The 17,414-nt window shown below is 35.9% G+C and overlaps 1 protein-coding gene across 1 annotated transcript in view; it reads left to right on the top strand.

The window, feature by feature from the left end:
* The window catches only part of LOC123554212 (band 7 protein AGAP004871-like), a 128,051-nt gene extending 114,922 nt beyond the window's left edge, over positions 1 to 13,129 (top strand). The window contains exon 10 of the mRNA XM_053524234.1: positions 243 to 13,129. Coding sequence (XP_053380209.1) covers positions 243 to 452 — 210 coding nt within the window. The 3' untranslated portion in view covers positions 453 to 13,129. The remainder of the gene's footprint in view (positions 1 to 242) is intronic.
* Positions 13,130 to 17,414: the final 4,285 nt, after the last annotated feature.

The following is a 17,414-nucleotide window of genomic DNA, read 5'->3' as shown; positions in this document are numbered from 1 at the left end:
TGTATTTTTTGCCTTTAATTTATGTGTGGGAATTGTTAGTTACTTGCTGAGAACAAGTTAGTATACCACCAAGAGGGAGTAGGTACAGGAAGGGGCCTCTGTCCATATCGGGGGGAAGAGTAGGGGTCTCCTCCCTGAAAGTGTTAGATATAAGGTATTTTTTTTATTTGAAATTCTGTTTAGAAAAAAAAGTTAAAGCCATAGAACACAACAACTTAAAATTTACATGTAAAATATTACAGGTGATTGCCGCTGAAGGTGAACAGAAAGCATCGCGAGCCTTGAAAGAAGCTGCTGACGTCATTACAGAATCTCCTGCCGCAATACAGCTCAGATACTTGCAGACGCTGAACACAATTTCCGCAGAGAAGAATTCAACAATAATTTTCCCACTGCCAATAGATGTGCTGCAGGGCTTTATGCACCAAGGCAGACAGAACACTACGTTTTAGCGGAGAAAGAAACTGAGAAGAAAAGAGATGTATAGTTGTAATAGATTCTGAGTATAAAAAACATTTCAAGAGTACATAGTGAAGAAGGGATTGTATATTATGTACATTTTGAGCATACAAACATTGCCAGTTTGTTTGTCAGGGTTATATTCAAGTGTCTAGTCTGATTTTGCTTACGTTCTCAATTTTGATGCTTTGCTGAACTCAAAGTTTCAAAGAATCTGTTTACATCACAGTGACTGAAAAAGGAGGAAAAAAGCGTAGCTTGTATTCCAGTTTATTTTATATGTTGCAACTCTTTGTTACAGTGAAATATAAACCTTTTTAGCTCACCTGTCACGTACTGACAGGGTGAGCTTTTGTGATCGCCCTTCGTCCGTCGTCCGTCCGACGTCCGTCCACAATTTCTTGTCTGCACAATAGAGGTTTCATTTATGATTTTATTTTAACCAAACTTGCACACAACTTGTATCACCATAAGATCTCGGTTCCTTTCTTGAACTGGCCAGATCCCATTATGGGTTCCAGAGTTATGGCCCCTGAAAGGGCCAAAATTAGCTATTTTGACCTTGTCTGCACAATAGCAGCTTCATTTATGATTTGATTTTTACCAAACTGGCACACAACTTGTATCAACATAAGATCTCAGTTCCTTTCTTGAACTGGCCAGATTCCATTATGGGTTCCAGAGTTATGGCCCCTGAAAGGGCCAAAATTAGCTATTTTGACCTTGTCTGCACAGTAGCAGCTTTATGATTTGATTTTTACCAAACTGGCACACAACTTGTATCACCATAAGATCTTGGTTCCTTTCATGAACTGGCCAGATTCCATTATGGGTTCCAGAGTTATGGCCCCTGAAAGGGCCAAAATTAGCTATTTTGACCTTGTCTGCACAATAGCAGCTTCATTTATGATTTGATTTTAACCAAACTGGCCTACAACTTGTATCACCATAAGATCTTGGTTCCTTTCTTGAACTGGCAAGATTCCATTATGGGTTCCAGAGTTATGGCCCCTGAAAGGGCCAAAATTAGCTATTTTGACCTTGTCTGCACAATAGCAGTTTCATTTATGATTCGATTTTAACCAAACTTGCACACAACTTGTATCACCACAAGATCTTGGTTCCTTTCTTGAAATGGCCAGATTTCTTCATGGGTTCCAGAGTTATGGCCCCTTAAAAGTCCAAAATTGGCTATTTTGGCTTTTGTAGCCATATAGAGACTTCATTTATGGTTTTATTTGATACAAACTTCCAAAATAACTTCAACAACAATAATTCTTGGATTCCATGACAAATCAGATCCAAGCGTAGGTTCAGAGTTATTTTATATCTGATTACCTCCCCTGATTGTAATCAAAATGGATTTATATCAGTAAGTACTTGTAGTACTTGTTTGAAATTTCATTATTGTCATTAGTTGGACTGAGCCAATCAGGGTAGATAACTATGGACTGATTTTATGTCAAATTACCTCCCTTTATTTCAAATTAAAATGGGTATATCTCCATAACTAATGAAGATACTGATCTGAAATTTCATTTATGTCAACAGATTTATTTGGCAGATCCTTCTTTTCTTCACTTACAATAATTTTTTTTTTTAATTACTTCCCTTTTACGTTACTATAAATAGCTTATTTTTAGTAACTTTTTTATTATTGGCCGTAGGGAAAAACCGAGACCACTTTTCTGTGGTACAACATGGATGGTACCTCCAATTTGTAGATGTATTTTGACATATCTGTACCCTGTAGGAATTTTTTTTTCCTTTTGGTTAAATTTCTTCCCTTTGTTGTTACTGTCCTTTGGACTTAGATATTTTTTCTGAGGACCTTCTTGTCCTCAAGTGCAATGATAACAGGTGAGCGATATAGGGCCATCATGGCCCTCTTGTTTAACACTTACTTGTATTTAAAGAAGCTGTATTTAAAAGTTTGAGTTGAGACAATATGTACTGGTAGAGACTGTGATGTGTGGTCAGGGTTCCTATGTTTGAAAACTAATTTTGGAAACCAGTCATAGACCTTCAGCATTGATTGGTTGTTTTTAAATACAGTTTTTAAATCAACCAATCATAAGGCTGCATTCTTAGACTGACCCTCAAACTCAGTTTTATAATGTAAGGATCATTCAGGAAGTTTTGACCCAATAGTTTCTTTAAGATATTTCATAATTTCAAGTCATATATTGTTGTCTGTAACAAATTTATTTAATATCTGATATACAGCTGAAGAGTGCATATAGATATACATTACTTCAAACATAGCTTCATATATTAGTGAATTATGTACTTTATAGATATATATGATGATGAACTATAATGGAACAATGTCTTGATTATTTATGGGTTTTTTTTTTTCATTTTGAAGTGACAGCATAAATTGGTCAAACTGTCTTTATGGTTCTTCCATTTTGACTTGAAAGTACAATATAACTTATTATTGCATGACTCCATATACAGCTTGTTTTTCCATGATTTGTGCTATTCAATAGTATATAGTTCAACACTGAAATAGAAATGGCAACCTACCAAAATGAAAAAAAAGAAAAGAAAATACTATGTACAGAATGACAGTGTTGTGAATGTAAAGCAGGAAGAAAATAGACATTAACACATGCTTTTAGGCAATTTTATATATCGAAATCTAAACAAAGGATTGTAATGCTGGTGCATTTACTCAGTGTGGTATATATACACTCAACAAAATTCCTAATCGGTCAGTTTATTGTACCCCCCAACAACAAAGTTGTAAGGGGGGGTATACTGGTTTCAGGTTGTCTGTCTGTCTGTCTGTCCGTCTGTCCGTAGACGCAATCTTGTGCGCACCATCTCTCCTCATCCCCTTGACACAATTTAATGAAACTTCACACAAGTGATCAGTACCAACAGTAGTTGTGCATGGGGCATGTTAGGTTCTTTTAGAAAAAAAATTGCAGAGTTATGGGACTTTGTTTTTTTGTTACTATACTATATACATAGACACAATCTTGTGCGCACCATCTCTCCTCATCCCCTTGACACAATTTAATGAAACTTCACACAAGTGATCAGTACTAACAGTAGTTGTGCATGGGGCATGTTAGGTTCTTTTAGAAAAAAAATTTGCAGAGTTATGGGACTTTGTTTTTTATGCCCCCGAAGGGAGGCATATAGTTTTTGAACCGTCTGTCGGTCTGTCAGTCTGTCCGCAATTTTCGTGTCCGGTCCATATCTTTGTCATCGATGGATGGATTTTCAAATAACTTGGCATGAATGTGAACCACAGTAAGACGACGTGTTGCGCGCAAGACCCAGGTCCGTAGCTCAAAGGTCAAGGTCACACTTAGACATTAAAGGATAGTGCATTGATGGGCGTGTCCGGTCCATATCTTTGTCATTGATGGATGGATTTTCAAATAACTTGGCATGAATGTGTACCACAGTAAGACGACGTGTCGCGCGCAAGACCCAGGTCCGTAGCTCAAAGGTCAAGGTCAACCTTAGACATTAAAGGATAGTGCATTGATGGGCGTGTCCGGTCCATATCTTTGTCATCGATGGATGGATTTTCAAATAACTTGGCATGAATGTGTACCACAGTAAGACGACGTGTCGCGCGCAAGACCCAGGTCCGTAGCTCAAAGGTCAAGGTCACACTTAGACATTAAAGGATAGTGCATTGATGGGCGTGTCCGGTCCATATCTTTGTCAACCATGGATGGATTTTCAAATAACTTGGCATGAATGTGTGGCACAGTAAGACGACGTGTCGCGCGCAAGACCCAGGTCTGTAGCTCAAAGGTCAAGGTCACACTTAGACGTTAAAGGTCATTTTTCATGATAGTGCATTGATGGGCGTGTCCGGTCCATATCTTTGTCATTCATGCATGGATTTTAAAATAACTACGCATGAATGTGTGGCACAGTAAGACGACGTGTCGCGCGCAAGACCCAGCTCCGTAGGTCAAAGGTCCTAAACTTTAACATCGGCCATAACTACTCATTCAAAGTGCCATCGGGGGCATATGTCATCCTATGGAGACAGCTCTTGTTTGTTACTATACTATATACATAGACACAATCTTGTGCGCACCATCTCTCCTCATCCCCTTGACACAATTTAATGAAACTTCACACAAGTGATCAGTAACAACAGTAGTTGTGCATGGGGCATGTTAGGTTCTTTCAGAAAAATTTTTTGCAGAGTTATGGGACTTTGTTTCTTGTTAACATACTATGTACATACAGTCTGCATATGCAATCTTGTGCATGCCTAATCTACCAAACCCTTGCACACAATTTAATGAAACTTCACACAAGTGATCAGTACCAACCCTAGTTGTGCATGGTGCATGTTACATTCTTTTAGATAAATATTCTGCATAGTTATGGGACTTTGTTTTTTGTTACTATACTGTATACATACAGTCTATATACATACAGTCCACATAATTATGCAATCTTGTGTGCGTCAAATTGCAATGTACTGTGTCAATGCATGTGGGGGGTACATTCATCACCTTTAGTGATAGCTCTAGTTTTGTATTACTATTTTGTTAATAATGCATGTTTTTACAAGAAATGTCACATACCGACATTTGAATAGGTACTTCAGCTAATTATTGATTTATTTTTGATCTACTCACGGCCAACGTAACTGCATTAAGCGTTTCAACCAATATAGCATATTTAGCACGTGCAGGACATGTGCACCAATATGCACATGTTCATGAACACTTTTGGCATAACTGATAAAAGTCCTACTAGAAAAACACGTGTCATCCTGAAATTGATACAAGAGCAACGTGCCCGGGCTGTTGGAATGTTACAACAAAATTTAAAATCGGTTACTTCAATGAATTGTACTTGTGTTAAATTCCGCCAAAAGAGCACGGATGGTAGATAACCACCAATTGAAGGTTCTTGTAAACAGAAATAAGGTTTAAAATGGAAATAACCATCAAAGTAACAGCTACAAACAAATTATATCAAGATTCTTTTGAAATTGCAAAAGTAATTGCACATGTATCGTAAATATATCCAGGCTAGCAACATTCCGTCAGCTCGATCGCATTGCTCTTGTGTCAATTTCACCATATGATATGTGTTTTCCTAGTAGGACTTTTGTCAGTAATGCAAAAAGTGTAAATGAACACGTGCATGTTGGTGCACATGCTCTGCACGTGCAAAATATGCAATATTGGTCAAAACGCCTAGTGCCGTTACTTTGGCTGTGAGTCGCCAAAAATAAATCAATAATTAGCTGCAGTACCTATTCCAATGTCGGTATGTGAAATTTCTTGTAAATACATGTGTTATTAACAAAATAGTAATACAACATACATTGACCGATTATGAATTTTGTTGAGTGTAGTTTGAAATCTTTGGTGCTGAATATTGCAATAGAAAACTTTGGAGGCAAGGGTAGCTCTCTAAAAAGAAGTTTATGGAGATAAATGGATAATCTAGATGTGGTTGATTTATGTTCCCGCTAGTCCAGTTTTGAGGTACCCAGTCTAAATGCTGATTGAACTTGTAACTATCAAATCACAAAACTTATGCAGCATGAAAATTACCAGATATGCAGTGCCTAAATGTAACTTGGTCCAAGGGAACCAGTCTGTTATAGGTAAGCTTATAAGTGTATCCAGGGAACCAGTCTGTTATAAGAGAACCAATTACATCTGGGTTAACCATTTTGAGTCAGTTCTAAACAAGAAAATTTGATAATTTATAAGAATATTTAGATATCATGTAAATATGAGATAGCTTGATGGTTGCTCACAGTCGGCTGATCATTTTGTTATGAAAAAGATAATACTGGTTCTTTTATGAACAATAGAGTGCAATTGAAAATTGTATAATTTCTAAGCATTTGTTGAAACTTTATATATATTTTTATTGTTGTTTTGTTTGATTTATTGTTACATTTTTATTAATGCAGTGATGGTTGTTAACCCTCATCATTCTGGACACAATTGATTCTGCCTTAAAAAAGTTTGCGACCAGTGCAGATCATGATCTGCTCTGTTTGCCATTCAGTCAGTATCTTTTTGGTATGCACTGCTTTTAACAGTTAATGGTACTGTACAGACTGAAAGATAGACAAGTTCATTATAGAAATTTAGCTGTCAATCACCTGTCTACTATAGAGCCTATTTTTGGCTGATGAATAGAGTTGTCTTTGTTAAGGTAGTTCTGCACATTCTGATGAAAAATCTCTATTGTAGAATTTGATTAAACCTGATTTTCATTACCTAGAAAAGTCTGTATTTGAAATGGTTCATATTTTTCTTGATTGACTGGAAGTATTTGATCCTCACACAAGCTTTCATAATGGGTGTCTTTAGGAAAACCACACATTTGATGTCATTTTCGTGTATAGAGATATTTCTGTGGTGTAGATTTTAATACAACTTTTCAAGGTTGAACATTAACATAATGTTTATTATAAGGTCACATGTGTGGTATTTATGCTTAATTTTGAAATTTGGCCCAATATTTAAGAGATCTGAAAATTTCAAGCAGATTTTAATGCATTATTTAGAATTATTTCACATGTCAGTTTTTCTGTTGTCATTTTCTGTCTTTGAAAGAAAGTGATGTTGCCATTTTTCAAATAAAATTTGATGTGCACATGAGGTGACATATGACATACAAGGTGATTTTTTTTCTGTACACCTGGTTTTGACATTATTCTACATTACCTAGTTAGATGATGTCACAGTTTATCAGGGGTGTAGAACTACCTTAGCAAGTGGCCAACACCTAACATGTCAAAATTATGCTGTTTGTAGGTAAAGATGACATTTCAAGGGAGACTGTTTTAAATTGTGGTCTTTGTAAAACAAAAAAATATACAAGTTTGGTAACAGTTTTTCAAAGTTACATTATATACATCTACTGAAAGGGTTTTTTATTGTTCAACAATAGTTTAGCTGATGTTTGTGCAATAGGTTGTTGTAATATTTATATATTGATGTTAATTTATATAGATATTTATTGTTGTTTTTGTCAGATTTTTGTGATGATTTATTATATCTCATAGGAGTAATAAACTCTAACATATGTTATGCTGATGGAATTCTACTGTATGTTAAAGCAAGTACTAATGAATAAAGCATATTGAAGTACCTAGCATTAGATTAAATACGTTGTTAGACTTAAAGATTTATTTCTTATAAATTTCATTTTTTAGCTTGACTATTCAAAGAATAGGTAGAGCTATTGGACTCACCCATGCGTCGGCGTCCGTGTCGGTGTCCCAGTTTGGTTAAGTTTTTATCCCCCCCCCCCCTCCACCCCCAAAGGGAGGCATATTAGTTTTCAACTGTCCATCCGTTCGTTCGTCACAAAGTTAACTTTTTGCATGAAGGCACTTTTCTCGCGAACCACTGCACCCAAGACCTTCAAACTTTAAATGCTGATAGTACTTATTGAGTACACAACCCCTACTGACTTTGGGGTTACCAGGTCAGGTTCACACTTCACAGGGGCCAATGTTAACTTTTTGCATCTGTTCGTTCGTTCGTCACAACGTTAACTTTTTGCATGAAGGCACTTTACTCGCGAACCATTGCACTCAGGACCTTCAAACTTCACATGCTGATCGTACTTATTGAGTACACAACTCCTATTGACTTTGGGGTCACCAGATCAAAGGTCAAGGTCACAGGGGCTAATGTTAACTTTTTGCATGTTAACTTTTTGCATGAAGGCACTTTACTCACGAACCACTGCACCCAGGACCTTCAAATTTCACATGCTGATAGTACTTATTGAGTACACGACCCCGACTGACTTTTGGGTCACCAGGTCAAAGGTCAGGGTCACAAGGGCCAATGTTAACCTTTTGCATGAAGGCACTTTACTTGCGAACCACTGCACCCAGGACCTTCAAACTTCACGTGTTGATAGTACTAACTGAGTACACGACCCCGACTGACTTTAGGGTCACCAGGTCAAAGGTCAAGGTCACAGGGGCCAATGTTAACTTTTTGCATGAAGGCACTTTACTCACGAACCACTGCACCCAGGACCTTCAAACTTCACCTGCTGATAGTACTTATTGAGTACACGACCTCGACTGACTCTGGGGTAACCAGGCCAAAGGTCAAGGTCACAGGGGCCAATGTTAACTTTTTGCATGAAGGCACTTTACTAGCGAACCACTGCACCCAGGACCTTCAAACTTCATATGCCGATAGTACTTATTGAGTACACGACTGCTATTGACTTTGGGGTCACCAGGTCAAAGATCAAGGTCACCAGGTCAAAGGTCAAGGCACTGCAGGGGCATTTGTCACCATTAGTGACAGCTCTTGTTGTATGTAAGCTGGTATCTCAGTAACCACTTGCGGGAATGGATTAAAACTTCACACACTTATTTACTGTGATAAACTGACTTAAATTGCACAGGTTCCATAACTCTATTTTGGTTTTTACAAAATTATGCGGGCCCCCTTTTTTGACTTAGAAATTTTTGGTTAAGGTTTTACATGTAAGCTAGTATCTCTGTACCCAGTAATGGGAATAGATTGAAACTTCACACACATGTTCACTGTGATGATCTGACTTGCAGTGCACAGGTTCCATAACTCTACTTTGCATTGTCACAAAATTATGGCCCTTTTTTGACTTTGCAGTCTTTGGTTAGGTTTTTGTATGTAAGCTGGTATCTCAGTATCCCCTAATGGGAATGGATTGAAACTTCACACACTTGTTCACTGCCATGATCTGATAATCAGTGCACAGGTTCCATAACACTACTTTGCATTTTTACAAAATTATGCTCCTTTTTCGACTTAGCTGTTTTTGGTGAAGGCTTTATATGTAAGCTAATATCTCAGTACCTACTAATGGGAAAGGGTTGAAACTTCACACACTTGTCCATTGTCATGAGCGTATGTGCATTGTACAGGTTCCAGTACCTTGTTTTGCAACTTTACAAAATTATGCCACTTTTTTGACTTTGATATTTATTCAATTGACAAGGCTGTTGAATAGTCCAGCGTTGCTGTCCTCCGACAGCTCTTGTTTTTGTAATAAAATTTTGTAATGGTTAAGTTCCTGTTTTGTATTTTGTTATAGCTATATAACACTAACAGCGACTTGAATTTCGATTTGTGCATAACTGCATTTGACGTAATAGCAGTGACTGATGTGATAATGTTCAATAGGGACCTGAATTTGCATGATATTGTCTACCAAGATAATAAAGTAAAGATGGTATTACATTAGTGTAATAAAGCTTTGACATTGACATTGTTTTATGTATAGGAGACATTGGTCAAATTTACTTGGTCTGTAAGAGGTAAAGAAAGAGGAAAGCTTACCGGTACTTGTGCTAAAAAGAATACTACATTTGTGTATTTCCACATTGAATTTATTAGATTCTTTGAATAAAATTGATAAAATGCTCGGGAGAGCCGTGCATTTTATAATTTTATTCAACTCGTTAATAAATTCAGTATAAAAAGACACTCATATAATATCCTCTTCATAATGAAAGTTTGTGTATAACAAATTTTCTGTTTCAGTTTCTGTTTTGCATCTTTGTTTGTTATAAATATATAGGACTTACAGCAATTTGTTATAGATATATAGGACTTACAGCAATTTGAATTTTAATTTGTGCATAATAACAATGTTTGATGCAATAATTTGCCAGGGGTTTGAATTTGTGTAATATTGTCTACCAAGATGATAAAATAAAAACCCATTGCAAACTGAATTGACTTGCGAATATCAAAGTTACATGACAAAATGGATAATATTTTCATTGCTCTCAGGATATTCTACCTTTTATTCTCTTTAAAGATGACTTTCTTTACATAATATTTTGTTGGTATTAAGTATTTTCCTTAAGTATATTATTGTTGTGATGTACCATTTTGGCAACAGTCATGCAATTTGATAATTTTTATAATGATTTTCTTTTGTAACCCATCTAACTATCACTGTAAGTAAAAAAAACACAAAAAAAAACACTAGGTATCTAGAGGTCTGAAGATCCTTGTGCAAAATGAATTTTCCTAGGAGCGCTTGACAGAAGAAACTTTGTCCGAAGTCATTTGTATTTTACCTGTGACTCTTGTGGGGAGGTTTTCAGTTACTTCAATAGAATATGTCATTACTTGACAGATATATCAATGAAAAAAATGGATCCCTTACTTGATATTATCACCTTAATCTTCTGTAATGCTCTGTCTGTGGAAGCACTTAAAGCTAATTACATTTTTTTTTTTACATTTTACTGCAGTGGACCTGTAATGTCAATTGCCACATTACTTGTTCTCTATTTGGGATTTTGGCATTTCCCTATTTGTTATGGAAAGTCATCTGCATTTTCAATGACATTTAAGTCAGAAAAATGCTGAATTGTGAATCGATAATGTAATGGGAATTGCCGAGAGTCATTAATATCCACTAGCTTAATTACAATTTTTGTAAATAATCATTATTTCAATTTTTTGTTCTTGCTCATGCCTAATGTCATGAAGGTTTCTAATTTCCAGAATGATGCTACTATCAGTGCCCAATGTTAACAGAAGCAATAAATATAAATCACACATATAAAATTTCCTTGTATGACATACTTTATTATCTAGGAATATGAACAGCTGTTCATGTAAGATGTTTATAAATTATAAAGCATCATTTTATGATTTTTCAACAATCTGTTTTTACATGAAATGAGATACTACCAACATGTCTTAATCACTATGATGTTTGATGGCTTTCCCATCAGTATTTAGCAGATTTTTTACACAATTTTAGCTCCACTATTTGAAGAATAGGGCGGCTATTCTATTTGCCCCCGCGTCGGCTTGACCTTTCTTGGTTAAAGTTTTTCGGCAACCTTTGTTTTTCTGTCATATCTTTGTTACTATTGCTTATATCTTACTGTAACTTCACATAAACATTGTCCAGCATACAAACAAAGTATATGCACGGGCTGGACCAATAATACCCAAAGTCAAGGTCATCATGGTGTTAAACTTGGGTTATTTTTAAGGTAAAAGTTTTTTGGCAACCTCTGTTTTTCTGTCATATCTTTGTTACTATTGCTTATATCTTACTGTAAGTTCACATAAACATTTCCAGCATATAAACAAAGTATGTTCAGGGGCTGGGCCCCTTATACTCGAGGTCAAGGTCACAAAGTTGTTATACTTGGAATCAGTCTGACTAAAGTACATCTCCTATTACACTACGCTTAGGATCTGAGAACAAGCTATTGATAGCCTCTTTCTGATGACCCTTTCGCTATCCAATCAGAGCTTAACTTACAACATTTTGCAAATCTATAGTTAGCCTTGTTTTTTGATATTTACAATTCTTATGTCGTAATGTGTCAGATAGCCGGTTAGCTCAGTCGGTAGGCCACTTACTCTGTAAGTGAGGGGTCCCGGGTTCAAGCCCTGGATTGACTGCAAATTTTTCTTACTCTTTGACATTCGAACAAGTCGTCTGATTGGTTCAAATAAAAATAGATCTGTGAAAATAAAAATAGCAATATTGGAAATCCAAAATATACAGAAGACGAATGTGAATGGGTCATTCACAGATCTTCGTTTAGAAGATCAAGTACTTTAGTCAGATTGACTTGGAATTATTTTCATGTTAAATTTTTTTGAAAGCTTTGTTTATAGACATATCTTTGATTCTTAAAAAGATAATGACTTAAAATTAAAAATATTTCTTTATAATGTGTTTTACAGTCCTCATAACTGTAATTGTATTTATGACAGAATTATGCCCCTTTCATACTTAAATTTTTTTGGCAATCTTCGCTTTCTTGATGTTACTTTAGTACAATATAAGATAAAGACTTGAAATGTATCTTTATCATCATCTGCATGAGTGGTAACAATCCCCATAACCCTGATTTGTATTTTTTACCAAATTATGCCCCTTTCAAACTTAAATTGTTTTGACAATCTTCGTTTTCTGGACATAACTTTGATACTATATAAGGTTATGGCTTGAAACTCAAAATGTTTTTTTACCATCATCATCTGCATGTGTGGTAACAATCCTAATAACTCTAGTTTGTGTTCTTGATGGAATTATGCCCCTTGGTGTATCTTCCTTTTAAATTGAGATGTATATTCATTTTACTGTTAAATCGCCGAATAGTGGAGCGCGCTGTCTTACGGACAGCTCTTGTTTAACAGTGGTATTTCTTTACTTTGATTTAGGATCATATATGATGGCCAGTGTTTTAGTTGTTTTCTTCAGAGCAAAATGTAGTGTTTTTAAATTAGAATTTATAATTAATATGATCTGAAATATCTCGTCTTCCTACAGTAATTATGCTGCACAGCTAGCTCAGCAGATAGAGTACAAGATGGAACGGAGTTTGATCCCCAAGTGAGGTTTCTGTAACTATTTGACAGAAGTTGGTGTGGATGAAGTTGTTGGTTGTCCACTTCTGATCTATATATGGGGAAGTTGTTGAACATTTTGGTAATTGTACATGTTACGCTGGTTTGGTGAACTGACCACTGTTGGTATGTAATTATCTTTTTGTACTTGTAATAACTTCTGTTGGTGTCTGAGCTGTATATTGCAGTACTTCATTTTCATTGTATATTGAAACATGTTCATCTCTTCAGATATAAATTTTCTTTGTATGGACTTTGATATGGTATTTATATCGAGTGGAAAAATAAATGTTTAAAATGTATACCTTTTCGTTGCTCCATTTTAAACTCTTGAATTTTGATAGCTATGCAAATTGTCGGTATGCCGGTTTATTCCGGTGTACATGGTGATTATAAAGCCCACTTTTAATGTTAAAAACATTCTACACTTCAGCATTAATTACAGCCCTGCTGTCTAGTCAGTGTACTGACACCTTGTCAGGGCTAAAACTTGTATCACCTCAATATTATTCAAGCTTTGTACAATTATATATCGCAACATTGCAGAAGGCAGTGCATCCTTCAAGATCAAGGACAGTTTTTTGTCTGAGTCATACCTTTGTTACCCTTGTCCCATTTTTATGCTCCCCAAAATTTTTTGTATAGTTGCCACTTTGCTCGGTTTGTTTGTGCATTCATCCTGAAATGTTTGTCTGCATAATTCCTACAATCTACCAAAGATTGTTCAAATTATTTTGATTCATCAAAAAACATGGCCGCCAGAGGGCGTGGTCACTTTTCCCTATATATAGTGGAAACATTAAAAATCTTGTGTGAAACTGCTTGCCTGATTTTAGAATAATTTTACACAAATGGTCCTTGTGTGACCCTCTACCAAGATTGTTCAAATTACTTTGATTTGTCAAAAAACATGGCCTCTTTTCCCTATATGTGGACACTTCGACATCTTCTTGTGTGAAACTGCTGGCCCGATTTTAATTTTGTTTTACACAAATTGGTCCTTGTGTGACCCTCTACCAAGATTGTTCAAATTATTTTGATTCGTCAAAAAACATGGCCGCCAGAGGGCGTGGTCACTTTTCCCTATATGTATATAGTGGAAACTTTAAAAATCTTTTTTGTGTGAAACTGCTGGCCCAATTTTAAAATAATTTTGAACAAATGGTTCTTGTGTGCCCCTCTACCAAGATTATTCAAATTATTCCAATTCGTCAAAAAATATGTCACTTTTCTTCTCTGAATCAATAATAGCTAGAGCCTTGATATATTTGGTGTGTGATATCAGATTTATAATGTCTACCATAATTGTTCAAATTATTGCCCTAGGATCAAAAGTTGTGTGACATGTATATGATATAGGATAACATAGAAGAAACCTAACTCTGTACAAACACACTTGAAACCTTGTACACAGGTGAGCGCTTTAGGGTCAATGACCCTCTTGTTTAGATAACTCCTCTGGCAGTTTTCAAGGGATCTGGCCCAAACTTAAAGAATTTTGAAGTTAAGTTGTGCAAATTGTCTATATTTGAATGTACCATAACGGATTCAGGACAGTTCTTGATTTATGTCCCTTTGAAACTTTAGAGTGCTGTATATTGCCAAATACTTGCCCAGATAACTCCTCTTGCAGTTTTCAAAGGATTTTGCCCAAACATACAAAAAAAGCATCACTATGACTTGAACTTTTGCATATTATCAGGACATACATGTACACCGTCCGGTTTAGGAGTTACAGCAGTTTGAAATTTTACAAAATGCAAAATAATACTGAAAGGCTTGTCCATATAACTCCTCGTAGTTTTAAAGGCCCAAACAGAAATTTATAAACATGTAGTGGACTTGCACATATTTTCAGGACGTGTGTGAACCATGCCTGGCTCCCAAATTATGGCCCATTAATATGTGACGAAATGCTGTAATTTGCTGTAAGAATAATTTGTATATCAGTTTTCAAAGCACTTAGCCTAAACAAGAGAAATTTATTGTTATTTAGTAAACTTAAAGCATATTTTCAAGATGTGACCGAGTATATACCCAACCACCTCTTTCCGAATAAATGCACCCTCCAATAAACAAAAACTTGTTTTTAAGTGCAAAAATTATTAGTAAAATCTAGATTGGACCTATTCAGCTACTGATCAGAATTTCGAGGTATGAATGGATGTACGCACGTATTGAGTGTACTATATACTGACTAAAGGTTAGGGTTAGGTTTAACATAGGTTTATAGTGTACATTCAATGTACGAATTCATATCCAGCTACAGAATGGAACTTCAAGGTATAAATGCATATTCAGCTACAGAACGGAACTTTAAGGTATAAGTGCATATTCAGCTACAAAACGGAACTTTAAGGTATGAATGCATATTCAGCTACAGAACGGAACTTTTAGGTATATGAATGCATATTCAGCTACTGAACGGAACTTTGCAAGGTCCTGAATTACTAATGGTATCAATGAGCCTTGAAACAACACACTAAATATTTATTGGATTATCTCCCTTTTTGTTTTTATAAAATTGTTATTTTATTAGACTTAATAAGCAAGAAAGAAAAATTCTTGCATACTAGTCGGGGATTTCCGGTACTTTTACCGGTGCTGGAAAAATCCGTCTTACACCCCGGACTGTAAGATGACTCTCGTGCTGTAAATGGCGTATTACGAACTACATACAGATACGGATGATTTATGTAGTAATTTATATTTTAAAATTATATATATTTCATAAAACGGAATAAAAATCCAATAACTTGACAGTTCCTCTTTGTTTCTCGATTCAAAAAACGTTACTGTATCAAAAATTCATAACATTACGCTGCACCTGATCAAAACAAAACCGGAACTAAACATTGTTATTTGTCTTTGAAACATCATGACGCTGGCTTTGTCTAAATACGTTGCTATAAGAAATAGTTCTAAAAAGAAAGCCTTTTGGCTTATTTTAATTTGATTATTATTTCTTGAATATTGCCAATAATTTCAAATTCATAAGTAAATGACGAGACAAACTTTATTTCTCGCGCTCACGGGCTGATAAAACACCTTTATATATATGCGCATTTCGTAGCAAAGCGTATATGTAGTTGGTCGATAGGTCACATTCATGGTCACTGAAAGTCAGTGCTAGGATCGATGTGCAAAAATTGATATGTCATTCAAATTTCAAGGCTGTATCTTAAAAAAGTTAGGTCAGTAGGTCAAGGTCACAGTCAAGTGACCCCTAATTACTTGGGGTCATCAGGTAATTATGATTAAACAGTCTAGGAAATATGACATCAATGTGCCCTCCTCTAATCAGGAACATATAGTCACCATTCCTGATGTTCGTGTTTCGAAGGAATTTTGTGCACGGTGTGAATCCTGGATTGCCTTAAAGCGGCCCAGCAGTAGACAGAAAGACTACATATAAGGAACCCCAATTTAGAGGTAGGGCTGATTGGCCGCTGTAGAGGGTGAAACTGTATTATGGGCCAGTATTGCGGCTATCCTGGTTAAACTCTTGTTACTCGTCAGTGGGTCTCAAAATTTTTCTTGTGCTGTTTTCAGAATTTTAAACGTTTTCAGTTTAGTGGCCCGGTCCTATCACCGCCTAAGACTTTGAATTTTGTCTGACCGAGTGATCGTTGTAGAAAGGATTGTCCCCAACCAGCAACATGTATTCGCCGTTTAGTAGGTGGGGTTGCAGAACTTCTAGCTGAATTCAGATGTTTTTCACCAGTGTTCTGCATTTGCCCATACCGTAGTGTAATTTGAACTATATGTTTCTGCTTTACAGTAGTGTAGTCTTTCTGATGTTCCTTGATAATTTAAGCATCAGTTTGACATTTAAAGCATGTAGCTCATATTACTCAGGTGGGCGGTTCAGGGTCATTATGACCCTCTTGTTACCAATATCTAACTTTTATTTTAACCTTATTTATTATTTTTCAGTGTCACATATACGTCCTATGCCAAACTTGGGTGGAAATGTACATGTTGAAAAATATCACCCAAACTGTGGACGAGTAGCTTTAAGACATATTGATTTGATATTGTGTAGACTAGTATCATTTGCAGTTCAATGTTAAGTATCAAGATTCCTTGCCCGATCTAGATGGATCTAAATAATTGGATTACCTGCTTGGAAAAGCAAACTAGTGTACACTTTCCCATTTACTGTTGAGAATGCGCATTTTGTGTTAGTTGTTATTAGAAACCTTATCATCAGCTAATACATCTTGATACAGAGGTCAAATTTTTTCGTGGACAATGCCATTTTTAACATTTTCCCGCAATGTAAATGAAGGTGACTAACTCACTGCTGAGAGATTCACGTGCACCCCGCGTATGGATTATGTCCTTTTTGCTGAAGATTTTTTTTAAAGATAGACAGTTCTGGTAATCATGGATTCTGACTGACAGTGCAGTCAGAATAATTCTATTAAGACTGGCCATCACTCCTAAACCCCCTAAAGGTCTATACTTTACTGCATTTTATGAAGAAAAAATAGTTTTATTTTTTTCATTTCTGAAATAAAACGTACGCACGTGCGTCAGTGCTTATGTCCTGCTATGCGCCTGCATACTGTAAAACAAAAGGGT

This window comes from Mercenaria mercenaria, chromosome 15 (genome assembly GCF_021730395.1).
Source record: "Mercenaria mercenaria strain notata chromosome 15, MADL_Memer_1, whole genome shotgun sequence".
NCBI classification, from domain to species: domain Eukaryota; kingdom Metazoa; phylum Mollusca; class Bivalvia; order Venerida; family Veneridae; genus Mercenaria; species Mercenaria mercenaria.
The sequence above is the reverse complement of the archived record's forward strand: the minus strand, read 5'-3'. Positions and strand labels throughout refer to the sequence as shown.